Source organism: Brienomyrus brachyistius, chromosome 8 (assembly GCF_023856365.1).
Source record: "Brienomyrus brachyistius isolate T26 chromosome 8, BBRACH_0.4, whole genome shotgun sequence".
NCBI lineage: Eukaryota > Metazoa > Chordata > Actinopteri > Osteoglossiformes > Mormyridae > Brienomyrus > Brienomyrus brachyistius.
The window spans coordinates 7,120,915-7,147,219 of NC_064540.1; the positions used below are offsets into that span (position 1 = coordinate 7,120,915).

Here is a 26,305-nt window from a genome sequence, read left to right on the forward strand (position 1 = left end):
TTTGCTTTGTGTCTATGGTGGGAACTTGTGCAGCGTAGAAAGAACATGCCCCAACCGAAACCCCCAACCCCAGAGGTGTGAAGCGGCAGTACTAATCAACGAGACACTTTTAATGAAGTTTCTACAAGCGTTCCAGGGATCCTGTTTCAAAAATTCTTTCAAATATTTCAAAAATTTGTCAATACATACGACACAAAGCTCAACAACTGATTTCCAGGGATTCGACACGGGCAAGAAAATAACAAAATGTCTTCCATCCATCGAAACTGTGTCTATGATACTGGGTGTATGGTATAAATAAAGAAGGCACAAACATGGCACAATTAAATGTTGCCAAGCTTGACAGAGTCCTTCAAAACAATTAACGTAATTGCAGTTGAGTAACAGTGTATTGTTTCCAACCATGTGCTGACTTGTGGGTCCAATCAGTTGACAAACAAGGAAATCCGGCCAGACGCAGAGGCAGTTCTGTGGAGGAAATCTGTTTTTTTTTCCCCTCTCAGCAAAGGATGTTTTCCTGCAGTCATTTTCCTGAATTCCATAGCAATGATGCTCTGCTGTTCCTCGGCTGCCCGGGGACACTGCCGTCCCCTGACGTGCGGGACCCCGTTTGACCGCTCAGTCATGAGCCTGTGGGCTCCAGCGTTGGTGGGTTAGTGGGCTTCAGCCACCGGCCGCTCTGACATCAACATGCGTCTCCTCCTTCTCCTTATTTTGGGATTGGTGATGTCGTTCAGCGAGGAGCTCGAGGTAAGTCAGCAGGCATCCTGCTTCTTCTCTTACCCCGTGATTATTCTGTCTCTAAAAGCCCGGCATTCCAGTTTTTAACCACCTTTATTTAAAAATGATTTTTTTTTCCCTAGTGGCTGGGAAGTTGTAGCTGGTCATATTCATTGTTTATGTTTTAACTGAAAATAATTGCATTTTCTTTGCTCCCATCGTATTGCTATGAAATTTTTCATAGGAAACTGGAATTTAAGAGGATAAGAACAACATTTTAAATAAAGCATATTGGTATTATGTAAATGCCACATGAGGTTGCTATGTGATAGAGGGGGTTGTGAGCGGGGTGACAGGTATGCTTACGGCCCCCAGCAGGACCAGAAGCCCCCGAACCGCTGCGACGAGCATCGAGCCGTTAGCGCAGTTACACCATGCACTTCCTGTGCCGCCACCCCAGCCATGACCTGTCCCAAGGGCTTCAGGAAGACCAGCAGAGACATCGGGGACAGGGGCTGCAGGTGGCAATCCGGGCCGGAAAGACCAGCAGAAAGCTGTGTTATGTTAGCTTGGGGGTGGGAGAGTGTCGTTTTATTCCTGTATTAGTGCGTTACATTATTAGTGTGTCAGTGTGTTTTTGTACGACTGTTAATGTATTAGTGTGTTTGTGTATTAGTGTGTCAGTGTGTTAGTGTATTTGTGTATTAGTGTGTTGGTATGTTTCTGTATTAATGTGTTACGTTGTCAGTGTGTTTGTGTATTATTGTGTTAGTTGAAGAGTGTGTTGCTGTATTAGTTTGTTGCTGTTAGTATATTAGTGTGTTACATTATTAGTGTGTCAGTGTGTTTTTGTACAACTGTGTTAGTGTATTAGTGTGTTTGTGTATTAATGTGTTGTTGTGTTAGTTTGTTTCTATTAATGTGTTGGAGTATTAATGTGTCAGTGTGTTTTACATTAGTGTGTTACTTTGTTAGAGTGTTAGCGCTGTGGCATGACACCCAGACCCTGGTGAGTCGCTGAGACACTCACTTAGGCTTAATATCTCGACTCTTAACAAATAAACCCCAGAAGACCCTGGATAGATCCGTCATGGTTTATTGCTTCTCCGTGTCATAGTGCTGCTATGTGTTGCAGTTACACTGTGAGCATCGGGGGGCGCCTGCGGGTCCTACCCGGCTGCCAGCACACGTGTGAGAAGAGGGTGACAGAGCTCAGATGCTGCCCCGACTTCTGGGGGCCTCTCTGTCTGCGTGAGTGACTCCTCCCTCTTCCAACTTTCCCTGCGATGGTTTTCAGATGTTAGCTGGGGTCTCGACGCCCCTGACATGTTTTTTTTTTTTCACAATTTCCCAGCATGCCCCAGCTGGTCAGGTGAGGCGTGTAATGGGCACGGCAGCTGCATGGATGGAGCCGCAGGAAACGGCACCTGCGTCTGTGATGTGAGTCGTGCCGGTGTTTTCCTGTATGCTGCAGTTTAAGTAGCACAGCAAAACTGAAGCTAATTTAGCATGGCTACTTTTCGTTCATCCTGTTCCACGTCAATCACAGGAGTTTATATGCTTTGACTTCTATCTACATTTAGAGGTTGTATATCAATTTGGTTTTTCATGTCAATGTGTCAGTAAATGACTAGCATGCGGTGCACCTTTAGTTTCTTGGTGACTATACCACCTGCTGTCTGTGTCACTAAAGTTCAGTCTGTTTTCTGGTCTCCTCTGCTTGCTCCTCACAATCCAGGAAGGATTCAGTGGGTTGGCCTGTCAAGATTGTCAGAAGAGCAGTGCTTACGGGGAGCACTGTGATTCAGGTGGGCAGTGGCTTAAGCATCAAAATAAGCCAAAACCAGTCAAAACTAAGATTGTATTCCCGTTCATGCTAGCATTAATGACCCAAAACCCAGTACAACTCATTTTGTATTTAGGTACTTGTATTGCCAATCTAATTCCTATTTGCAATATTTAAAATTATCATTATGATTTCAGGAGGATGATTTCAGCTCTCAGTCACTGATTCCTGTTTCCATGTGAAAATATAAGCAGTTGGGTAATAATTCGGTGGAATAAGCAGGATATTAGCATCAGTTGGCATTATATGTTTGTCAGCTTACTCCTCAGTGCAGTAGCTTTCCATTCAGAAGCCCTCTAGCCTGTGAAATATCGCTGAATCTGAATGGATCTCTACCTCCTCCCTGCTGCTGTAGAGTGCAGCTGTGTCCATGGAGAGTGTAACAAGGGGCCAAGAGGGAACGGGGAATGTTACTGCCAGCCCCCATACACAGGATCAAGATGCGACACAGGTAAAGACCCCCCACACACAAGGTCAAGATGCGACACAGGTAAAGACCCCCCACACACAAGGTCAAGATACAACACAGGTAAAGACCCCCCACATACAAGTTCAAGATCGGACACAGGTAAAGACCCCCCACACACAAGGTCAAGATACAACACAGGTAAAGACCCCCCACATACAAGTTCAAGATCGGACACAGGTAAAGACCCCCCACACACAAGGTCAAGATACGACACAGGTAAAGACCCCCCACACACAAGGTCAAGATACAACACAGGTAAAGACCCCCCACATACAAGTTCAAGATCGGACACAGGTAAAGACCCCCCACACACAAGGTCAAGATACGACACAGGTAAAGACCCCCCATACACAAGGTCAAGATGCAAAGACCTCCCCACCACTCCCCCCATTGCACCATTTTGTCCTGTTTGCTATAAATTCCCCTTTGCAATAATTGATTGCAAATAAGGTCTGGATGGATGGATTTTTTGGTTTGCTAATACAATGTCAGTCTACTGTGTGCGTTTTGGTATAGACCAGTTGTTAATGTTTGACTGTATCCATGTCTTTCAGTAACTGAATCCTGCTCAAACTGTCCCGCTAACTCTCACTGCAAAGGAAAAGGCAGCAATGCAGTGTGTGAGTGTCTACCTGGCTTTAAGACGATTGGGACCATTTGTGCAGGTAAAATAAGATAACATGAACCTTATTAACCCCATGAGGATCTGCAACAAATTTGTGTCAGCTGTAAATAAATGTGCATAATTAAAAATGTGTTAGTTAGTGTTTGTCCAGAGCTTCTTAGTGTGTTTTGGCCAAATGTTACTTTCTTTAGCAGCCAAACCTTCTCCTGCCCATGTGACAGTTTATCAAGTGACAATCCCAGCGTAGCAACTGCATCGCTTTACATCTGCGATCCGACGTGCATTTAAATAGCACATTTGAAATAATATTTTTATCACTATCTCCTTCTTTAAGCGAATACATGTTTTAATAGTTTTTTAACCATGTCTCGTGCTGTGAGGTATTTGTGTCCGCGACACATGCGCTGAGAACGCGGATTGCACCTACCTGGGCGGGAGGAGCCTCCAGTGCGAATGCAAAGTGGGCTACGAAGGAGACGGCAAAGTCTGCCTGCCGGTCAATCCCTGCGCCGTGGACCTCGGAGGCTGCCCTGCCAACTCCACCACATGTGTCTATGTTAGCCCGGGAAAGGTGAGCCACTCTCAGCCAGCAGCCTTAGGGACATTCTGAATGCTGTTGGATACTTTAGATCACCTTCATCCATCCACCCACCCACCCATCCATCCATCCATCCACCCACCCACCCATCCATCCATCCATCCATCCATCCATCCATCCACCCACCCACCCTCCCATCCACCCATCCATCCATCCAGCCACCCACCCACCCATCCATCCATCCATCCATCATCTATCTATCTATCTATCTATCTATCTATCTATCTATCTATCTATCTATCTATCTATCTATCTATCTATCTATCTATCTATCTATCTATCTATCTATCTATCATGTACAGAGGCCTCTTACAGCAATCGGAAGTGAGGGCCTGAGTCCTTCATTCTGGCGTCTTCCATGACCACTTGTCAATCTGTAGAGTATGTAACTTGGCTGCCTTGTGCTGCCCCCCCCCCCCCCCCCCCGACAGTCCCGCTGTGCCTGTAAGGGCATAATGGAAGGGTCCTCATCTTCAGAGGGGTGTGCCCCGAGATCTGCCTGCACAGATATGACGTGTGACAGCAGTGCGCATTGCGAGACTGGCCCCGACGGGCTGCCCAGGTGACTGGGGGGGGAGGGGTGGCTTTTCTCAGGGCTGGGGGGGGGGTGTGTGTTTTAATTTCAGTTACACTGGGCACAGAGAGAACGGTGCATTTCTGTTCCAGCTGCACTTGCGACGCTCACCAGGTCGGCGATGGAAGGCGCTGCTTCGGGAGCATCATGGAAAGGGTCCTGGAGCTGGACAGGAGTGGGAGGCAGAATGGAGAAGTGACAGGATCCGTGACTCTTTTTGGTAACAGGCTTATGCCGGCCAGCTGGACTCCTCACGGTATCACGAGATGCAGGATGTCGCAAAATACAATCAAGATAACATTCATGAGGCAGGGCACAGCGTGGACAGGATGCTTAATATAAATATTATATAACATAAATAAATATTAATAACCAGACTTCTCGGCATATCGCCTGCCTTTACATTCATTTCAAGGGTCTAAATAAACGATGTGGTTTATCTAATTATTCATGCTGTTGTGTACTGTTGCAGAAAAGGGTTGCCAGATCACTCTTAGCAGACACGGCCCGTTTACTGCCTTCATCCCACTGCTGAGAGCAGCACCCACAGTAAGCGCAGATTCCCTGCCGGATCCCCGCTATGATTACACGAGGCTGAGTCGCCGTAAAGAGACGGTAGATTATCGTGGTGTTGTTACATTCTACCGCGGTTGTCTTTTTAATAGGGAGCCTCAGAGAGTTCCTTCTGCAGACACCACCTCATCCTCGGGCAGCATCTCCTTAGAGATCTGCAGGGCAACAATTTCTGGACCTTCGGAGGGGAGGCCGTCAAATTCAAGGCAGACAAGGTGCGGCCCCAGGTGGAGGGGAGGAGGTTCTGCATCTGATTCAGATCCCAGTGCAAACATCGAATGACATTTACTACTGCTGACGTTTGATGTTTCTTTGGGGAAATTGTCTTTATATCTTGACAGCAATTCTGCCTCATCCGTGACCCGGGCGTCTTGTATTCGATAATCCAGAGTGACATTCCTGCATCCAATGGCATCATCCATATCATTGACACGCCAATCACAAACACTAACCCGGATGTTACTTCTGTTCTTAAGCAGGTAAAGCAGCAGAAATCTTATCTTAATGAGCCGCTGCTTCTCAGAAAAGTTTGCATGAGTTCATATTCACACGCTCGTCTTATTTCATGTTATTTCAAGCTTGAAAATGAAACCGTCGGGGAAATTATTGTTCAGGATCCAAGATTCAACCGGTTCCGCTCGCTGCTAGAAGTAAGTGTCACCGAGCCATCAGGAAGTGCTTGACAGATGTGTGACGGTGAGCGAGGAGACAAAGTGGACTTTGAGGACACGTTGATGTTTGAGCTGCTTGAGTTTGATGAGCCCCTGAGCAGCGTCCTGCTCTCTCGGACTCCCCAGAGCTGCAGTCTCCCTGTATCTTTGCGGAGTGCTGGTCCCTTCACGGTGTTCGTGCCCACAAATGAAGCCCTGGACCTCTTTTGGGACGGCGCTGTAACATACATGATCACCCATGTGAGTGACCGGTGCAACCCCCACCCTTACCGTGTTTGGGTATTAGTGAAAATCAGCTATTGAGACCGTTCTAATATCAAACTGACAATTACATTTTTATTTTATTTTATTTTATGATATTTTGTTCAGTTACCCTCGGAAGCTGATTAACTTCACAAAAGTGTCTGCTAAACATATAAGTAAATGACAAATAACAGTACAATCATCATTCGTAATGTTGATCCATTGAAGTACATTACATTACTTATTTAGCTGTCCAGAGCAAGGTGACATACAGTGATTTCAGGCCCTGACATGCACACACCACTGGATCCTTCACTGCAGGTCCATTAGCAGCATCGGCTGCCTCCCATTCTGACTAATACAGCCACCCTGACTCTCAGCCGTGTTTGACGTTGCTGTTTGGCAAACCGTTAGCAGTAAGGTCGTGCTCTTATTCTGAAGGCGCAGCACAAGCTACAGGAGCTCCTGAAACACCACATCTTCTCTGCAGCGGCATCGGTAAGATCTCCGCATCTGGCGTGCTCATCTGGGCCAACTCTCCTGGGCCAATGCCAGCATGATTAGTAGCTTCTCATCAAGGATGTTCTATAGCACTGAAGGGAAGTCGGTGCTCAATGAATTTATCGCATTATCAGATTAAGCCTTTTTCTGGTTTAGCTCTCTTACATCACTGCATGCCCTTATCAGTAAACTGCCTTTCCAGGTTGCATTAGACCAGCTGGCCAGCATGTCTGAATTAGAAACGATGGCCAATCAGATCATAAGGGTTAATGTCACCAATGACGTAAGTAGCTCCCCTGCTTTCAAAAAAAAAGACTTTGGCAATAGAGTGACAAGAATTATAAAGAGTGTGGTTTTCTCTTAATTAGCTCTTTACACCTTTGGATGTTTTTTTGTTTCCAAAGGGAAGGATGTTGCTTGGAGACAAAGAAGTGGTGTTAGGAAGCAGCAATCTCCGAGCGTCCAATGGGATCGTCCATCTGGTTAACGGTGTTCTTATCCCGCCCTTCATTGAACCCATCTTGCCCAAGCGGTGTGACGTCTCTGAGAGCATAATCATCGTGGTAGGTTAAGACTCTCCCTGTACATTGGAGAGTGACTCACAGGTAGATAGGACACTTACAGTACAGTGCCGATTTACAGTACCAGAAAACGTACATTTAGGCAGTAAAAAAGACATTTAGACAGTAAAACGGTAACAGTAAATAAAAAAATGCTAAACATTTTTACTAAGGCTATTCAGGTGAAGTAGCTTTTTCAAAGAGACTTTTCTGAGATGTGAACACGCACCCTTTTGGTTAGCTTAGGTTAGGTTAAGTTCATGCCCTTCCTATGTCGTTGCCATGGTTATGATAGATGATAACTTGGCCGGAGGCAAGTATTTAAGTGACTTAATTGGTGACTAAGGGATTTCCGGTGTAATTCCTACAAATAGGCAGTAATCCAGACACAAGATATTCATATATGCGACTATAACAGATAACTGTTGAATATCAGAAGAATCTATAAACAGCTTTAGATGGAAGCGTCCTATAAGCAGCTAAAACAAGTGGGTCAGTCAATGTCTATGTATGACTTTTTCTGTGTATCGTGAACAAGTAATGTAGTCAAAATTCCTGCTGGCTGTTCAGAGTCCATGTGTGAGGTGTGACCAGCTGCCTGGGACCCACTGCCCATCTGGAACCACAGAACTGGTAAACACAACCCAGACACGTCTGTGGGGGCTAATACTCTGTGGTAGAACCTGGTGTGTATGGACTGGGGGAGGCAGTATGGACTGGGGGGGGTGGCTCAGTAGGTTAGGCCTTCATGTCCATGATCAGAAAGTCACCAGATTAAATCCCATGCTTGGCAGAGTAGCTGCATCATCATCAGGCCATTTATTGGCCCATCAGGAGAACAAGTTGGGACATGCAAGAAAAAAACACACTTGCTGTGCCTAATATTTGTACAAATAAAGCTTTATCAGTCCAAAGTTGCCCTCTAAGTGCCTTCTTATCCAAGAAAAGGGAAACGTAAAACGCAATATTTTGTGAGGTAATAGGATTATTAGATGTTTATAACAAAGGATGATATATAGTAGGAACAAGAAAAAGTCATTGTTATGTTTGCTCTTTATTCACAGAAGAATTATACGGTGGATTGTAAATACCAAGCTTCTTCTTCAAGCTCTGCCTTGAGCTTCAGGGGCTGTGGCAAATATTGCAACTTGATCCAGACGGTGGGTACCATGGGGGGGGGGGGCCTTATGCAACCCAGGAAAAGGCCTCAGCCAGACAGATTTCCAGCCTCTACCTGTGACCCCCTTGCTCCTTCCAGAGAGCCGAGTGCTGTAAGGGGTTCTACGGACCGGACTGCAAGCCCTGCTTCGGAGGCTTCCAAGAGCCCTGCTACGGGAAAGGGACTGTAAGCAAGTCCCCTGCCAACCTCCGTGGGAAATCCTCTCCGTTTCCCCCGAGAAGGAAGAGGAAGCGGGGAAACTGACTGCATGTTTCTTCCTCGTTCTTGAGCAGTGCCTGGACGGGATTACGGGGAACGGGACCTGCAGCTGCAAGCCGGGCTTCAAGGGCACCGCGTGTCACATCTGCGCAGACGAGTCCAAACACGGGGAGGAGTGTGATGAGGGTGAGCACAGCGGCTTAAGGGAAGTGTCTCCTCAAACCCTCAAAAGCATCATACTTATTTTATCTATCTTCAGACTTGTTTCTTCCTCTTGAATCATTCCCAGTTTTTCCTGTCTATCTCCACCCACAAGGGCTGTATACAGAGGGGCACTGGCCCCAGATGAAACCTGATTGGCCCCTTCTCCTGTCACTCCTCAATTCAAAACATATTACTAGCCTATGTCGAGGCCGGCTCCTCTTATGCCCTCCCCCACCTTAAAAAAATCCTTGAATTGCCCTAGTCATCTGCAAATTCTGTTTTGTTGGATTATCTCCTGGACTGACTCCTTCGCAAATTATAAACCTCTCAGAGAAAAGTCTAGATTAGAAAGAGCCAGGAACCCTTGCAGTCAGTGGGTGTTTGCTGGATCAATGGGATCACAAAGTTGTACTGTAGATGGCCCATGCCTGTTATGTTCTTGCCTCCCCGGCAATGGTGTGTGTGTGAGGGGGGGGGGGTACCTAACTGCCGAATGATGCCTAATTTCAAACTGTGATCCAGGAGGTAGATGTCTCCACATTAGGAATGTCTTGTTTTGTAATAGTGCTAATTACCCATCTTTACCTTAAGAAAAGAATACAGAACAAGCTCAGTTTGTTTTTGTTTGTTTCAGAGTGCCGCTGTGTGCATGGAGTCTGTGACAACAGGCCGGGCAGCACGGGGATATGCAGAAGGGGCTCTTGTCAGCAGGGATTCTCCGGGGAGCTCTGCGATAAGACGGTCAAGCCCTGCAACTCTGATGGCACCTTCCAGATCTGCCACATTCATGCAGACTGTGATTTCTCTGGGCTCCACCCAATGTTAGTTTCCTGTGTTAAAAAACTGTTCTAGAAGCAGAAGGCATTTTTGGATTACTGCATCCTTCCATCAATCCAGTTGCTGTGCAATATTTTATTTTATGATTGAAAGGCACTGTTACCTCTACAGTCTTTTTATATATCATATATACTGTATGCATATTTTATTTTCATTATATTACGTTTTATGATAATTTATTATACCTAGTATTATACCACTTATATAATAACAAAAATATTTAATATGCTTCATAAATTTATTCATATTCTTCTGTATGCATAATTTATGTATTTCTCTCTGCTCTTTCTTTGGAAATATCACTCAGTATTACATTTTGTTGTATCTACTACATACGATAACAATAACGCCATTCTACTCTTTTCTATTCTGCTCCATCCACCCATCCATCTACCATCCTTCTCCTAACTGGCTGTCCTGAGCAGGGTCGCGGGGGAATCTCAACATAAAAGAAAATAAGATATGGTTTTGATTTTGCCTTTGAACTGCAGGTGTGTCTGCAGGGCAGGGTACGAAGGGGATGGACACTCTTGCACCCCCATAAACCTCTGCCTCAGTGCCAGCCGAGGGGGGTGTGATAAAAATGTAAGTCTGACAAGATCTGCACACAGAAAGCGTTTCTGCTCTCTTCCTGTTTCTGCTGTGCTCTGCTTTCCAGGATACACAGGCCTTTCCTGTTTTTGCTTTGCTAAGTACCACAAAATATTCTGCTTAAAATACCGAATTTGAAGCCCCCTACAGAGGTCCTCTTATCTCTCTTCAGGCCCAGTGCATTCATGCAGGCCCTGCAAATGTCTCCTGTGTCTGCAACCAGGGCTGGACTGGAGATGGGACGTACTGTGTGGAAGTTAATAACTGTGTACTGGAAAGTCGTGGCGGTTGTCATGGCAACGCCAGCTGCATTTTCGTGGGCCCTGGGGAGGTAGCTATAAGCACATGATTTTAGCCAGACAGAAATGTGCCTTTTGGGATAAAACGACACCATGCAAATCCTGTCTCTTCATTACTTAACCCCGAATTAAGACAAAGTAACATAAGATAATCTTTGTTCACCCCAGCAGGAAATCAGCATATGTACAGCATGCATACAGCAGCAAAGGTGCATACATCAAGTGCAGACAAACATATAGTGTCCTAATATCTGGTTTAAATAGTTAGTCATTAAAATGTATGCGAGAACCTTGTGAAATGTATTCGTACGGCATGCAGAAGATCCCCTTCTTGTCTTTTTTACATTTTAGGTGTAGTGCATGTTCACACCTTCTCAGTTTGCTTCACAAATGCTCCAGCAAACACACATGCAGCCTGCTTTTTGCTTCTGTTTGCAGCACGAATGCATCTGTAACAGAGGTTACCAGGGCGATGGCATATCCTGTGACATCGTCAACCCCTGTTTGATTGACAACGGAGGCTGCCACATGCTGGTTGGTGAATCCGTTTAGCCTCTCCTGACTAGCAGCACCTCTCAGCCAATAGGAGGAAAGTGCAAAGACTGGAGTAATTGACCGGTTTACCATGGCATCAGTACTCCATTGATTGCATTGGTTTGTTGTTTGCAGCGGCTAATATGAGATTTTTGTCACAATGACCTCATCACAGTGAATCAAAGCATTAGCAATGTGAATCACTTATAAATGTCAGACATATTTTGCAGGGATTGCTTGAAATGTCGCCTCATAGATGCTCACTGAGGATTTCCTTCCAATCAGGCTTCCTGTGAGCTGCGGGAAGGTGGGACGAACATGTGTGTCTGTCCAGCTGGCTACAGTGGAGATGGGACCATGTGTTACGGCAGCATATTAATTGTTGGTGAAAGTCATATGTCATCTGTTTCATGAAAATTATTCCAGACATATATTCTGCCCAATAAATGCCATTGCGTCTTTGAAATTTTTCCTAATGTATTTGATTCAGGAGCTGGATGCTAATTCAGACTTTTATCAGTTTAATGACTTCATCAAGGTATACTGCTTATTTCCCATTGAATTTTATCTACAGTTTTGTTTATTGCATTAAATTTGCATGGATTTTCAACTGTTAACTGTTTCTGATCAATAGCATTACATTACTCTTTTTTCACCCTTAAACAGAAATCCTCTCCATTGAACCTTAAAGGCAATATAACAGCCCTGGTGCCATCAAAAGACGCCTTCAACAATCTAAATGAAAATGAAATAAAGTTTTGGACTGACCCTTACAGGCTTCCGTACTTAGTTAAGTAAGTAGCATAGCACACGGCAGCAAATTATCTGGCAATTGCTGACAGCATACTTAGCTACCAGTTTGTGTTGCCAGGGTGCACTTTTTAGAAGATGCTTTTTCATATGAGGACCTGAAGAATCATGTAAATAAGGATCTGGCAACCCTAAACCCTCAAACTAAATGGGGAATAAAGGACCAAAGTGGGGTATGTTAGCCAATGTTATTCTTTTATTGGTGTTACGCTACTTTAATTGATGCTGTACTGTTTTCATTTTGTATTCATGCCACTCTACTCAAGCAATTAAGCAACAGTAAAACTGCACAGAAACTTTTTCAGATTTGAAATTCAACTGTCTATGTGACAAATGATTGATTGACTGCTAAAATGTATAAACCTATCTGTCTTATATGGTATGAATGTGCCAGACCTTATATACAGTTTTTCACATTACATTATTAGCATTATATTGAATATCATAGTCATTACTGGTGTTTACTAGGAGCTCCTGTCCGTTAATAATCATTCACTATAAAATGGGAGGGTGTCGCATTTTTCTTCATTAGGTATGAATGTGTTTTTTCTCTGTTTCTTGTCATTTTACATTTTATTTTTCCTTATGTCATTTCTCTTCGACTGCTGTGTACATCAGCCTACACAGTATGTGCATTTGGACCAAGTTTGTGCCAATTAAATGTCAGTGTGATTCCTATTTGTCAGCAGGTCATGGTGCAGAACGCAACCATCATCATCCCAGACATCCCCGCGACGAATGGATACATCCATGTCATCGATAAGGTATTTCTCTGCGTTTCCTGCCAATGTGATTAATCACTCACATATTATAGTCTCGTCTGTTATTTGACTGAAGGAACCAATTCCAATGCACTTGTGTTGCTATAGCTGTGCATTTACATATAATTGGCAGCCGTTTTGGTCCAAAGCAGAGTACAGTGAGGCAAATAGCATATTGCAAACACCCATAATGCCTGGGAATTAACTATACATAGGTGCAGCTAGCCTGAGCTTACAATGAATGCCAAATCTAAGGAGTTCTTGGAGCAGGAACTACAACAGCTACAAAACTACACATAACAAAGTAAGAATAAGACTATCCAAGGGTAAATGCAACATAAGAGCACCCAAAGAACAATTGGTATAGTAAAGGAATTCATGGAACAGATGGATTTTGAGGCATTTCTTGAAGGTGAAGAGGAAGTCTGATGACCAGATGTGGTTCAGCAGCTCATTATACCACCAGGGAACCACACAAGAGAACCGTCTGTGTAAATGGCAAATACAGATTCAATTCAATTCAATTCGATTTAATAAATTCAATTCAATTCCACCTTGGTAACATGCAACAGTGATGTGACGATGTCACATTAATAATGATGACATAGGTAAGGGACTCTCCTCAGGTTCTGACACCGCGGCTCTCAGACCTGCCCCGGGCCCCCCCCACGTTGATGGAGCTACTGAACCAAACTCCAGCTTTCAGTCTTTTCAGACAGGCCACACTGGTAAGACGAAAGATTTACGGACTATGTAGCATCTGCATTGCCATGGCCACACAAGCCACACGGTAACACCGCCTCACGTACATCTAAACTGATATCTGAGATACTTAGATCTTATGGAAGCGTTAATGGAAAAAGGTGACATTCACTGAAAATATATTTAACCTTTGTGTTTTCACTTACACTACAAGGACCAAAGTATAGGGCCATTACATGTACAGGAACTTTTATGACATCCCATTCTCTATCCATAGGCATCAAAATGGAATTGGTCCCTTCTTTGCAGCCAAAACAGCTGTCACTCTTCTGGGAAGGCTTTCCCATGATTTTGGAGTGTGTCTGTAGGAATTTTTGTTCATCCAGAAGAGTATTTGTGAGGTCAGACACTGATGTTGGATGCAAAGGCCTGGCTCGCAATATCTGTTCTAGTTCATCCCAAAGGTGTTAGATGGGGTTGAGGTCAGGGCTTTGTGCGAACCAGTCAAGTTCTTCCACAGCAAACTCACCCAACCATGTTTTATGGGCCTTGATTTGTGCTCTGGGGCACAGTCATGCTAGAACAGAAGAGGGCCTTCCCCAAACTGTTCCCATAAAGTTGGAAGCATAGAATTGTTCAAAATGTCTTGGTATGTTGAAGCACCAAGAATGCCCTTCTCTGGAACTAAGGGGCCTAGCCCAACCCCTGAAAAACAACCCCATACCATTATTTCTCCTCCACCAAACTTTACAGTTGACACAATGTAGTCAGGCAGGAAATGTTCTACTAGCATCTGCCAAACTCAGACTCGTCCATCAGGCTTCCAGAGAGAGAAGCGTGATTAGTCACTCTACAGAACAAGTCTCCACTGCTTCAGAGTGGCGGTGTGCTTTACACCACTCCGATGCTTAGCATTGTGCTTGGTGTAGTGAGGTTTGCATGCAAGCTACCGGTGCACAGGTTTTGTGCTGGGGTTAATATCAGTGGAAGTTTGGAACTCTGCAGTTATTGAATGAACATTGTATTGGTGATTTTTTTGCGCACTATGCACCTCAGCACTCGGCAACCCCACTCTGTTACTTTACCTGGCCTGCCACTTCATGGCTGAGTTTCTGTTGTTCCTATATGCTTTCGATTTGCAATAATACCACTTACAGTTGACCATGGAATATCTAGCAGAGAAGAAATTTCATGAGCTTTCTTGCTGACTTATTGGCATCCTATGACAGGACCACGCTTGAACTTGCTGAGCCCTTAAGAACGACCCGTTCTTTCACAAATGTTTGTCAACCTGACTGCATGGCTGGGTGCTTGATTTTATACACCTGTGGCAATGGGTCTGAATAAAACACTTGAATGATTTAGAGGTGTGCCCCAATACTTTTGTCCATATAGTGTATCTTGTATGTTCTTAAGTTATTCAGTACATATTACTCGTATATTTTTGACTTGCGTGTCTTTTGCTATAAGAATGAAGTATATTAGAAGGTAAATTTGACTTAGGTAAAATCTGACTCACGTATGGGGTTGTGTATTGGATTACTTACATGAGTTGATAACTGCCTGTGTTTGTGATTATGTTAAGTGGAAACGTTATTCTTATTTTTGGATAGCTGTACAATCTGATGGACATCATCCAGTCACAGAAATATACTGTCTTCGTCCCACTTGATGATGCCATCAGGAAACATATGAGTGAGAGGAATTCCACAGGGCTGGTTTGTCGACTTTACTGATTATACCAAAATTTATTTAATTGGTTTGTTTGAGTCAGTACTTTTCCATGTGGTTACTAGTTATGGTTTGAGTTGTAATGCAATGTTTATCAGTATTTGAAAAGAGTTTGAACTATTATTTCCTGCCAGGATGAAGATGCCTTCAGGTATCACGTCATTGTCAGTGAGCGGCTGTACCCAGATGACCTCAGGAATGGGACGGTGAAGAGCACGCTCCTAGGCCCCGCCCACCAGATCATGTTTCACACTAACCGTCAGAACGAGGTGCGGTTACACAACATGACCTCCAGTTCACCGGAGACTTAACCTCTCGATCCCCAGCACTGACTCTAAGCATGTGCTTCACTACCCATTTGCAGATATTTGCTAATGAAGTTGCCCTGGATGGAAACTTCACCATAACCAAGAACGGGGCTGTGTTTGGGATTTCCCAGCTCTTTGAAATTCACAAGAATCGCTGTATCAAAGATGTGATGATAAAAATCAGAGTAAGCATCTCGCTTCCGTAGCAGTTATTTAAATTGAAATGAAGTTGTGTGTGACACTGCCAAGTGAACTATATCTGTACTTTTGTTTTCATATAACTGACTTCACTGGAAATTATCCAGTGTGCTGACCTTGTGCTGTATGTTTGAATCCCTTAGGGAAAATGTGGATCCTGTGAAATGCCCCCAAGATGTCCACTTAACTCCATTCCTGTAAGCTTATTTCTCAGTGACGCTCAGGTACTCAGTCGGTGATCTCCTTGCTGCCAGTTAAACTTTGGCGAATGCACGGCTTTGCAGGTGACGCTTGCGTTCCCATCCAACATGGAACCGAACTGCAGATACAGGAAACAAATGAGCAGGAACGCTGTATCGGGATGCATGATGGACTGTTTCAGGAAAGAAAAGGTACAGGTGGCTGTTATCACTTCCCGTTGCTGATTGAGTTGCGGTTGGACTGCGATGCAGCTGGATGAACTCACCGTGACCGTGTTACAGGACCACTCCTGCTGCCCGGGATATTTTGGACACGGCTGCTTCAAATGCCCTGGAAAGCTGGGTAACTGGTGCTCGGGTAACGGCCAGTGCCAAGATGGCATCTTCGGCAGCGGGGATTGTCTGTGTAAAGAGGGCTTCCATGGGACGGCCTGCGAAACCTGCGACCCCGGGAGATACGGCGAGGACTGCAAGTCGGGTAATGATGAGAACACCGGCTACCGTCTCTATCCTCGTGGCGGCCTTCGTGTTTTAATCTTCCGTGTCTCTCAAGAGGCTCACGTTGATAACACAGCCTTCCTGAATCATCGTATTCTGAGCTATGATGGACTGTGTGAGAGATTGCAGTCAATCAATCAATGAATCAAGTAATCAATCAGTCGTAGACTCATTTGTCACATACACAGTTGCACATAAACATATTCTCAGTATGAAGTGCAGGGAAACGCCTGGTTGCCTGACTCTAAGAAATAACAGAATATACATTAAACATTAATCGTAAATTTAATCATAAATAAGTAATATGTGATTTGCAGTAAAGTGGCAGATGGTGCTGCAAGGAGAATAAATGAATAAATAGATCAATATTTAGAAATGTAGACTGTAGAGTTGCTGTATAGGATGAGTAGGCTGTAGCTACAGACAGGTGAGAGGAAGCTTGGGGGTCACAATGCAGGGGCAGCCAATGTGCAGCACTCTCAGGGGTGGGGGTTAAAGGCCTCCCTCCAGGGGCAAAATGGGTCATTGGTCTGCCGGCCACAGGATCTGAACCACTGACTTTCTGACCGCCAGCACAGAGGCCTAAGCCCATGAGCTACACACCCCCAATGGCGAGCAGAAGCATCCAGATATAACTGGGCACCTTTTACAGGGAGCCCCGCTAGTTTAGGGGGTGCTAATTATAGCTTTAAGTGTGAAGCAGCTGGACACGAGCATGTATCTACCATGAGAAGAATGCTTGTTTGGCAGAAGACTGTTGCAGTTTACTGGCCTGAAGCCATCAGGGTGCATAAATGTTATCATATTGAAATATTTGTCAATGAAGCATCATATGTCATATATTTTGTCTCGTTATGCAGTGTGTAACTGTGGAAATGGCAAGTGCTTGGACGGCCTGGATGGAGATGGAAGGTGCCTTTGCTACAAGGGCTGGAAGGGCGTGAACTGCTCTGTGGGTGAGCTATGGCAGAATGACTGTGAGAACAATATTCCATAAGAGAGCTTCATTTTGCTCCTGCTTAAAAGATTTTTTACCTTGATTTCTGGTCTCTATTTTTTGATTGTACCTCATTTCTGATTGTATCCTGATTGCAGGGATTTCATCTAAATTAATATGAATTTATGAAGTGATACCACATCTCGCCTGGGTTACATGTGTGTGGAGTTTGCATGTTCTCCCCATGTCGTCGTGGGGTTTCCTCCGGGTACTCCGGTTTCCACCCACAGTCCAAAAACATGCTGAGGCTAATTGGAGTTGCTAAATTGCCCATAAGTGTGAATGTGTGTGTGAATGGTGTGTGAGTGTGCCCTGCGATGGGCTGGCCCCCCATCCTGGGTCGTTCCCTGCCTCGTGCCCATTGCTTCCGGGATAGGCTCCGGACCCCCCGCGACGCAGTAGGATAAGCGGTTTGGAAAATGGATGGATGGATGGATGGATACCGCATCTCAACCTAGTGTTTAAAACATGTCCCCATATGTAAAGTATCACAGAGAAGACATTTTAAACACTATAATGGAAAAAGCTGCACCGTTAATCACTTTTCAATACTATTGCCTCGTAACTATGACAAATCTGAGAGATTTTAAATGAGAGACATATGTAAAATATAATCGAAAAGATAACATGAATTTGATTTGAGTAAAGACACTGTACAGCAATGCCTTTTTTCTCTGCAGGTGACCTGATTAATGTGATGTCGATTCCAGCCCTAGTCTGTTTTCGGTCTTGGTCTTGGTCTCGACCAGCCTTGGTCTTGGTCTCGCCTTAATGTGTCTTGGTCTTAATCTTGGTCTTGGTACTCTCATGTCTCGGCAGTGTTTTGGTCTTGATACCCTCCGGTCTAGGCAATGTCTTGGTCTTGGTTTAGGCGGTCTTGACTACAACACTACTAGGCACACCCAGTTTTTTGCATAAGCCTACCCAATCAACTAGCTATTTCTTTTTGTAATAAATCTGACTTTATTAGGAACCATTTTTCAGGAACCAGAACCTTCTTGTTGCCTTCCCATTGCAGGAATATTGTCCGAATGTAGTCGCTCAGAGGTAACTCCAGAATCTTATTTTAGTTCCTACTCTGGAATGGGCACTTTTCGTTAGACCACAAACTACTAGGGAGGGGTTTACAACAGCTTACAACCGATGCTAACTTGCAAGTAACATGGAAATGCTGTGAAAATAACTAAAAATACTGGAGCAAAAATTTTAAAGATGGAATCAATGTTGTACCTCAATTACACTGAACGCATTAAGGAATATATTTTTTGCTTGTGTCTCTATATACCTTCATCAGAAAATGTATTCTATAGCTGATATATATTTTTGCCTAACTCTTGAAATTAGCCAGAGTTTATTTTTGGAAAAACATTACAGCACATGGTTTTTTATTCTGTAGAAAACAATAGATCGATCTGCTGGCCAGATTTAATAAAAATCTGAGCTTGAAAAGGTCACAGTTCCTGTTGTGTGGTGGGAAAGGGAAACAAAAATGACCAGGAGCCAAAAAAAAGCTCCCAGTCGAGAAAGACCAGAACTTAGGTTAACTTAGGTATTGTTATTATTATGATTTTATTTAAGTGTTAATATGAATCCAGGAAAACATCAAAGGTAGGCCTAAAATTGTTCTCCTTTTTTATAGTAGTCAGTTTGTCAAGCTATTATGTAACCTGTTGAGTCTTTCTGCATTGTAATAATTGTGATATTTTAGCTAAGCTAAGTGTAGTTTCATTTGAAATTTTAACCTACAAGCTTTTCACGTCTCCTATACTTATTTAGCATAAAGGTCACAGTTTCTGTTGTGTGGTGTGAAAGTGACACACGAAAGTGGCCACGAGCTACAAATGTTCCAGGTCAAGATAGACCAGGGACTTATAAACTCGGACCTGGTTCCAGAACTTGTGTGAAGACGGCATATGTTGACTGCGGCTGTGTCCAAATTCAAGGGCTGCAACATCTGCATTCGAAGACTGAATTTGTCACAGTGGTGTGGGGAGGCCGTCCCATTTTGAAGACTCCTTCAAATTTGCTCTAGAAAAGCCTCCTTTTCCCAATCCATGAAGGATGCACCCCATGGATCCTTTGCAGCCCAAAATATCCAAAGACTCATTGTGCAGAGATAAACTGGGTGTGTCTCTACTAGGTGATAGGAGTAGTACTTTGTAACTTAAGGATAAGAGAGGGAACAGCTGGTGATGCAATTAGGAAATTATCCGTAGGCCAGACTGTCCCATTTGACAGTGATTTCAGTTCGACCTTTGAAGAACGTGTCCTTTTTTTGCCGAGTTGCAAAGGATCCACCTGACTACAAGCACTTTCACTCCGCTGGAACTTATTTCGTTCGAAAGGATGTAACACCTTCTTATGTATGTAGTTCTGTTGCATTCCTCTTTTTTGCACTCGTTATATTAACACATGGTGTGGCACATTCATAGTAATAATAATGGGTGATGTAGCAAAAAACAGAGCTATGCTCTGTTCCTGTTACAAACGTCTGTGTCTTGTTTAAGATCACATTTACCTTGAATGTAAATTGTGTTTAATGTGTGTGTAAGTGGGACATGCACAACAGCCCTGAAATCGGACACACAGCCAATGGCTGCACCTCTCTGCTGCATTTAAATAGCGAATCCGTCACAGCGGCGCAACAAGGTTGTCCCATTTCGAGGGTTTCTTCAAATGCGGGGTGTTTCTCAATATGCATATTTGACTGTATTTGTGTTCTCGTGTCTCTGTTACACATCATCTACCATTGCTGAGGTCCAGTTCCAATACTCAAAGGGTGCTTCTCAATACTAAGAACACAAAGATCACACTTGTAGTCTTAGCAAGTCCAGTCTTGCTAACTTACCTCTCAAGAACGAACTTGGGGTGCAACTACGGGTTGCAGGGGTCTTCATGTGCAACTTCAAAGTGGGCAACTCCTATTCACCATAATTCCAATAGCATTTGAAGGCAGGCATTGTTTCATTGTTATAGTATGCTTGGAAAAACCATGAGACTATTCAAGAATATTGAAGTGCAGAAACGTGTGCAGTAGCCGAAAGAGGCTGCCACTGAAATTCAATAAGTTTGCTAAAGGACTTAAATAATACTTTGCCATATTGGAGTTTCATTTCGGAACTTTACAGTGTCTTTGAACTACGCAGTGCAGATTTATTGTACAACATCCCTTGGGTTTGTTGCTCGATACTTTATGGGGTCTCTGTGTGTGAAGCTGTTTTCATTGCCCCTAGATCTGCTATGGGTGCTTGTTCAGATTCTGAATATATTGTGTAGTAATAAATGAACAGAGAGGATTGGTTTGATTTTTATGGCCGTTGAGGGTTGTCGGTATGATGACATAGCAGGCCAACGTATAGCAGAACACTTTCCCTTCTGTACTACACTGTATGTGCTACTGAGCTATACTGAATAGTGTGGGCTACCAAGTTTTATTCTGGTCCAACTGCTACTTCATTTCTAGCTACACCACTGGTATGAACAGTGTAAATAAATTAAGAAAGTACACAATACGCAAATAGAATATTCTAAAATTGAAAATGAAGGAAATAAGTACTGGATAACAGTGGTGGGAATGCAAGGGGCTGTGGCCTATGCAATAAGCATTTTGAATGTGATTTAGTGTAACACTGTTTTGATCTGTCCATTCTCCCTGACTTGGCCCATTTTCGCCTGGCTCTTTCTGCAGAGATAGTGTCCGACACCTGCGGGGGTGTCTGTGATGACAATGCCAAGTGAGTGCGCCTTTTCTTTCCTGCAGTCACAGGTGGAGTGTCATTCCGACACTCGCCCCAAAAGTCTTTTCGAAAGTTAGCACTCGAGCAATTGATGCTGCAGGAAATGATATCAAGGCATTCAGCCTTGCCTTTGATTTATTCACGCACTGCACTACACTTTCATATTTACTTTTGCCGTATTTAATTGCCCGCTATCAAGTATTTTTTTATACTATACTTCACTATATTTAATTACTTCTCTACATTACTATCTTTTTCTCTGTAAAGCACCTAGGATTGCTTCAGTGTATGAAATGTGCTATATAAAAATTCCTGCAGTGCCTGAATGCTGTGGAGAGATCATGCACATACCAAAGGTCACTTGAACACTATTTTCATCTCTTTTTTGAGGGATGGATGGTATGTAACAATCACATTAAAAGTAACTAAGCAATGCAGAGCATCTCTCTCCGCTGACACTTATGGACTCACACCAGCAGATCTTCATTGTCTTGCAGCTGCATCACCGGCGATCCAACATTCCCTCCCACATGCTCCTGTATGGCTGGTTACCAGGGCAACGGAACCTCCTGTGAAGGTGAGCTCGACTTATAGCCTTTGGACTTTAGGCTTAGACTTGAAAGCTCCTGCTTTGACTAAAACTAAATTTAGGAGGGTGGCTGAGTGGGGGTGGCTTAGTGGGGGTGCCTGTGATCAGCTGATTGAACCCCATGATCAGCAGAACACCCACAAGCGTCACTCTTCACTCTCACCTTCACTCTGTCTTAAAAAGGAGAGCAAGATGGTATATGTGATGGTATATGTGATGGTATATGTGAAAACAAACAAATTCTAATGTATTTGTGCAAATAGAGCTTCCTTTCATCTACCCAGCGTGACTTGGCACTTAACCATCTCCCTTATTTGACTCTCCCTGCCGGCCCCTGGAGGATGGGCTCCCCCTTTGAGTCTGGTTCCTCCCAAGGTTTCTTCCTTCTAGGGAGTTTTTCCTTGCCACTGTCGCCTTTGGCTTACTCACTGGGGGCTTTGGGTGGGGATGCTGTAAAGCGCTTTGAGACGATGTAATGTTGTGATAATGCGCTATATAAAAATAAATTTGCTGTTGTTGTTATTATCCTAATGTCATTTCTAAATTACCACTGTTTTAAATTCTTCCATATTCAAATTGCTACAGTGCATATTGTCTATTGTGCAGTGACTGGGTGGTATAATTCTTTTCAGAGCAGCAGTTTAGTCAGGGCAGGTAATGGCAGCTGTGTTTAAGAGCAGTTGTGCTAAGGTGGTGGCCTCTGGATGTGTACTTGTCACACGCAGAGATTGACCCCTGTGTGGAGAGCAACGGCGGATGCTCGGTGTACGCTAGCTGCATGAAGACCCTGCCAGGGGAGTGGATCTGCAGCTGCCTGGACGGCTACAAAGGGGACGGGGTCGTGTGTCTGGGTGAGTCATTAGAGAGCAGGGTCACGGCCCAGGACCTCAGGACTGCTAAAGTTTGCCTGTTTGGAGGCAACAGATCCCATCGTTGCTCAGTTGAGCCATTGTGGGGATGGTGTTTGGCTCAGTGGGTTGTGAATCTGTGCCTGTGATCTGAATGTTGTAAGTTTAAATCCTAGGGATAATAAAGTAATTTCACCACCACTAGGTCCTTGGGCAAGGCCTTTAACCACCAATCGCTCCATGGACTGTCTGGTCCAACTTTTAATTATACATCACTTTAGATAAAAGTGTCTGCTAAACAATTAAATCATATTTGATAAACCTGCAGACCTGTAATGCTTTAGTACGATCCCCAACCCAGTCCTCGGGGACACGCAGTCGAGATTATCACTGCCTCTTCCAAGAAAAAGTATCCTACAGGTAATTAAGGCTGAGCTTGCCACAGACTCTGAGCATTTGGTAAAGAGTCACAATTCTCGATTTCCTGATTCTGTGCCGGCCCACAGAAATTGACGGCTGTCTGGAGAACAATGGGGGTTGTCACACAAATGCAGACTGCCTCAAAACTGGGCCGAACCAGGTGAGCCGAGCCCGTCCTCTGCCGACGGATCCTCAGATGTCATGCTCTTTTAGTGTGTTACATTTTGTCATAAGTGCACCATGTTTAAAACGGTTGTAAAAGCAAGCTTTCTATATCAGTCGTGGTTCTCGGAGCACGGATTCACTTAGCTCATCATTCCTTGGTTCACAGGTTGCATGTAACTGCATGACTGGTTATTCTGGAGACGGACACCAGTGTGAGCCAATAAACGAATGCAAGATGGTAAATAATTCATTTTATATTATATTTTAGGTGCCCCGGCTTAGCTGCCCCCTCCCCACAATTACCACACAATACCTCATTGCTGTAAATAACTCACTGTCCTTATTGTGTTGTACTGTACATATTATATTTATTCTTACATTCCTTGCACTAACATGCACATCTATTAGGGATGCACTGCCATCGGCCAATGGTTAAACATGACTCGATATTTATTGCCCATAATTCCCTTTAAAATGGTGACCTATGTTACTTTGCACAAACGCGTACTAAACAATTAGAAAAATGTTTGCTGTGCAGAAATATTCTAAAACAATGTTAGAAATGCATTTGGCAAACATCGCTCTACTAGAAGTCTAACCAGATCCAGCTCTAGGTGGAGGGCTGTAGATGTCCCTTGGACACAAATAGATTTTGGAAACCAGGACAGGACTTGTCTGGAGTATGTGAATGATGACCAAGTTGTGTGTTCGCTTTCTGCTACCATCAAGTTGCTGCTTCTTGGTGAGCAAGGAGGCACTGTGACCACCAAACCAGAAGCCTGAAGAACTGGAATGAGTAAAACTATGACAGAAAACTCACCAGATGTATCTCCCCCTTGCTCTCGCTCTCCCAGAACAATGGTGGCTGCAGTCCAAATGCCGGCTGTACATACACTGGACCCGGTGAGAGGACGTGCGCCTGCCAGGGGGGCTTCCTAGGCGATGGCCTGACCTGCAGAGGCTCCCTCAGTTATGTGAGTCCCCCCCCCCCCCCGTGCCTCCAAGGGCATATTTGACCAATGGGAGGTTTGTTCTCACAGTATCTGACCTCAGAGCATTTTGGTGGTGTGCAGCTCAGCAGGTATGGCTGTGATCAGACGGCTCCCACGTTTAATCCCAGCACTGGTGGAGTAATATAGTGATGTCACAATACCATCCATCCATCCATTTTCCTACTGGGTCGCGGGGGGAGCCTATCCCGGAAGCAATGTGCACGAGGCAGGGAACAACCCAGGATGGAGGCCAGCCCATCACAGGGCACACTCACACACCATTCACTCACGCATGCACTCCTATGGGCAATTTAGCAACTCCAATTAGCCTCAGCATGTTTTTGGACTGTGGGGGGAAACCGGAGTACCCGGAGGAAACCCCACGACGGCATGGGGAGAACATGCAAACTCCACACACATGTGACCCTGGTGGAGACACAAACCCGGGTCCCAGAGGTGTTTGGCAACAGTGCTAACCACTGCACCACCATGCCACCCTGTCACAATACCAAAAATCATAATTTTGATATTATACCTGCCTAAAATAATCCGATACCAAAACGATCCTACAGCAAAAAAACTATAACATCAAGAAAATGAATGGATAAAGGGATGACAGGGAACGGAACCTGAAATTATTTGCTTGTTATTAATTAAATAACATATTTTGTCAATATCAGTCTAATAGAATAAAATATAGCCTAGGTGCAGAGCTATACTGAACATGCTTTAACAAAACTAAAATTATTCAGTTGTAGCTGCTCAGCCATACAGCCATTGAACATGTTTTAATACATTTGTAACACTGATAACTGGATTATTTTAAATCATTAGATCAAGGTCATGGTGTTTAATGGTATTTGTACTTGCACTTGCGGCCATGGCTCTCCTGTAATGGTGTGACGTTTGAGAATGATTGGTTCGTGGGGAACGAGTCCCTTACAGGAACTATATACTCACGTTCACTTCCCTGCAAAGATCTCTTCTTCTCACTCTTCCGCTTTTCCTCAGAAATACGATGTAAATGCTGATTCTCTCTCCAACTATAGCCAGTTAGGGTCATCGAAAGGGTGTGTTGTAAGCGAGCATATAATTGGCTGGAAATTAAACCTGGGACCGAATGTATATGCCGACGGTGAATGAATGACCGAACTGGTTAGTGAGTCGATGAACAAGACGGTTTCTCCACTTCTGTGGGTCTGTCACTCTCGTTCTGAACGAGGTACCTGAAGGAGTGAATGAGTTGGTGAGCGAGTCAGTGAACAAGAGACTCAGACAGGCTACTGAACGTGAGAGTCGGACCTCAGTCGTGACTGAAATACACCATCTACTGGTGTAGTATATAGCCTACATGTGCAGTGACTTTTTATATGCTGCAACTGGATTTTAGAGATATTCACGATTTCAAATGATTTAACCAAGTATTTCATGAGCTGTAGGTTTGTGTTTTTAACAAATGTGAGCAGCTAAGGTACAATGTTGAGAGTATAATTCAATAACAAATATTATTTTTCTCACATGAATTATTGGTGCTATTTAGCTCACTCCTTAGCACAATTTAGCCTAAATAATGGCCTTTTTTTTGACATACTGGAACACAAGTGTTTCAGATCTGGCAAAGGGGAAGTGCTGCTGAACAAGGTGGTAAAAGAATCAGAACGAATCTTTTAGGCGAACTGAATAAAACTAACTGTGTCCCAGTAAAGTCATTTCGGCCATCACTACTCTCCTGTCTGTGAAAGTTGCAGGGTGAGAGAAAAAGAAAATGGTTGGCAGGGAAAGGGAGAGAAAGCAGAGCTGCTTGCACAACGATGTTGCACAACGATGCAGTTCATAGCGAATATTCTGAAGTACAAATACTAATAAAACAGAAAATAGTGTGGTTCCTGATGACGGGGGTACTGCGGTACTTTTTCAGTGTCGTATGCTGTGTAGCACTAGACTGATGCCCCTGTCGGGCCCTTGAGCAAAGCCCCTAACCTCCCTCCCTATGTCTATCTTGACACATGACTTGTATTCTCTTGACTTCTCTCAGGAGGTCCGACGTCACCCAGAAGCCTCTTGGTTGAACAAAAGGCTGACGGTAAGAGTGACACAGTACGCAGCCAAACCGTGACTCACGCTAC

The 26,305-nt window shown here is 44.1% G+C and overlaps 1 protein-coding gene across 4 annotated transcripts in view; it reads left to right on the forward strand.

Moving 5' to 3' along the window:
• Positions 1-532: 532 nt before the first annotated feature.
• stab1 (stabilin 1) overlaps positions 533-26,305 on the forward strand; it is a 34,685-nt gene continuing 8,912 nt past the window's right edge. The window contains exons 1-46 of one of the 4 annotated variants that reach the window (XM_049022030.1): positions 533-750; positions 1,096-1,241; positions 1,856-1,971; positions 2,075-2,160; positions 2,459-2,528; positions 2,922-3,017; positions 3,590-3,700; positions 4,041-4,231; positions 4,690-4,820; positions 4,925-5,052; positions 5,305-5,381; positions 5,498-5,620; positions 5,747-5,884; positions 5,984-6,055; positions 6,203-6,316; positions 6,761-6,817; positions 7,023-7,103; positions 7,225-7,383; positions 7,951-8,013; positions 8,445-8,540; positions 8,639-8,725; positions 8,833-8,944; positions 9,597-9,783; positions 10,291-10,384; positions 10,563-10,721; positions 11,128-11,223; positions 11,509-11,604; positions 11,714-11,761; positions 11,890-12,017; positions 12,095-12,206; positions 12,720-12,797; positions 13,421-13,522; positions 15,110-15,214; positions 15,362-15,496; positions 15,592-15,720; positions 15,877-15,930; positions 16,018-16,125; positions 16,216-16,411; positions 17,292-17,387; positions 21,117-21,162; positions 21,663-21,742; positions 22,480-22,605; positions 23,109-23,182; positions 23,354-23,425; positions 24,042-24,161; positions 26,215-26,262. In XM_049022030.1, coding sequence (XP_048877987.1) covers positions 691-750; positions 1,096-1,241; positions 1,856-1,971; positions 2,075-2,160; positions 2,459-2,528; positions 2,922-3,017; positions 3,590-3,700; positions 4,041-4,231; positions 4,690-4,820; positions 4,925-5,052; positions 5,305-5,381; positions 5,498-5,620; positions 5,747-5,884; positions 5,984-6,055; positions 6,203-6,316; positions 6,761-6,817; positions 7,023-7,103; positions 7,225-7,383; positions 7,951-8,013; positions 8,445-8,540; positions 8,639-8,725; positions 8,833-8,944; positions 9,597-9,783; positions 10,291-10,384; positions 10,563-10,721; positions 11,128-11,223; positions 11,509-11,604; positions 11,714-11,761; positions 11,890-12,017; positions 12,095-12,206; positions 12,720-12,797; positions 13,421-13,522; positions 15,110-15,214; positions 15,362-15,496; positions 15,592-15,720; positions 15,877-15,930; positions 16,018-16,125; positions 16,216-16,411; positions 17,292-17,387; positions 21,117-21,162; positions 21,663-21,742; positions 22,480-22,605; positions 23,109-23,182; positions 23,354-23,425; positions 24,042-24,161; positions 26,215-26,262 — 4,803 coding nt within the window. In that variant the 5' untranslated portion in view covers positions 533-690. The remainder of the gene's footprint in view (positions 751-1,095; positions 1,242-1,855; positions 1,972-2,074; positions 2,161-2,458; positions 2,529-2,921; positions 3,018-3,589; positions 3,701-4,040; positions 4,232-4,689; positions 4,821-4,924; positions 5,053-5,304; positions 5,382-5,497; positions 5,621-5,746; positions 5,885-5,983; positions 6,056-6,202; positions 6,317-6,760; positions 6,818-7,022; positions 7,104-7,224; positions 7,384-7,950; positions 8,014-8,444; positions 8,541-8,638; positions 8,726-8,832; positions 8,945-9,596; positions 9,784-10,290; positions 10,385-10,562; positions 10,722-11,127; positions 11,224-11,508; positions 11,605-11,713; positions 11,762-11,889; positions 12,018-12,094; positions 12,207-12,719; positions 12,798-13,420; positions 13,523-15,109; positions 15,215-15,361; positions 15,497-15,591; positions 15,721-15,876; positions 15,931-16,017; positions 16,126-16,215; positions 16,412-17,291; positions 17,388-21,116; positions 21,163-21,662; positions 21,743-22,479; positions 22,606-23,108; positions 23,183-23,353; positions 23,426-24,041; positions 24,162-26,214; positions 26,263-26,305) is intronic. The other 3 variants (XM_049022031.1, XM_049022034.1, XM_049022032.1) reach the window with 3 other exon arrangements.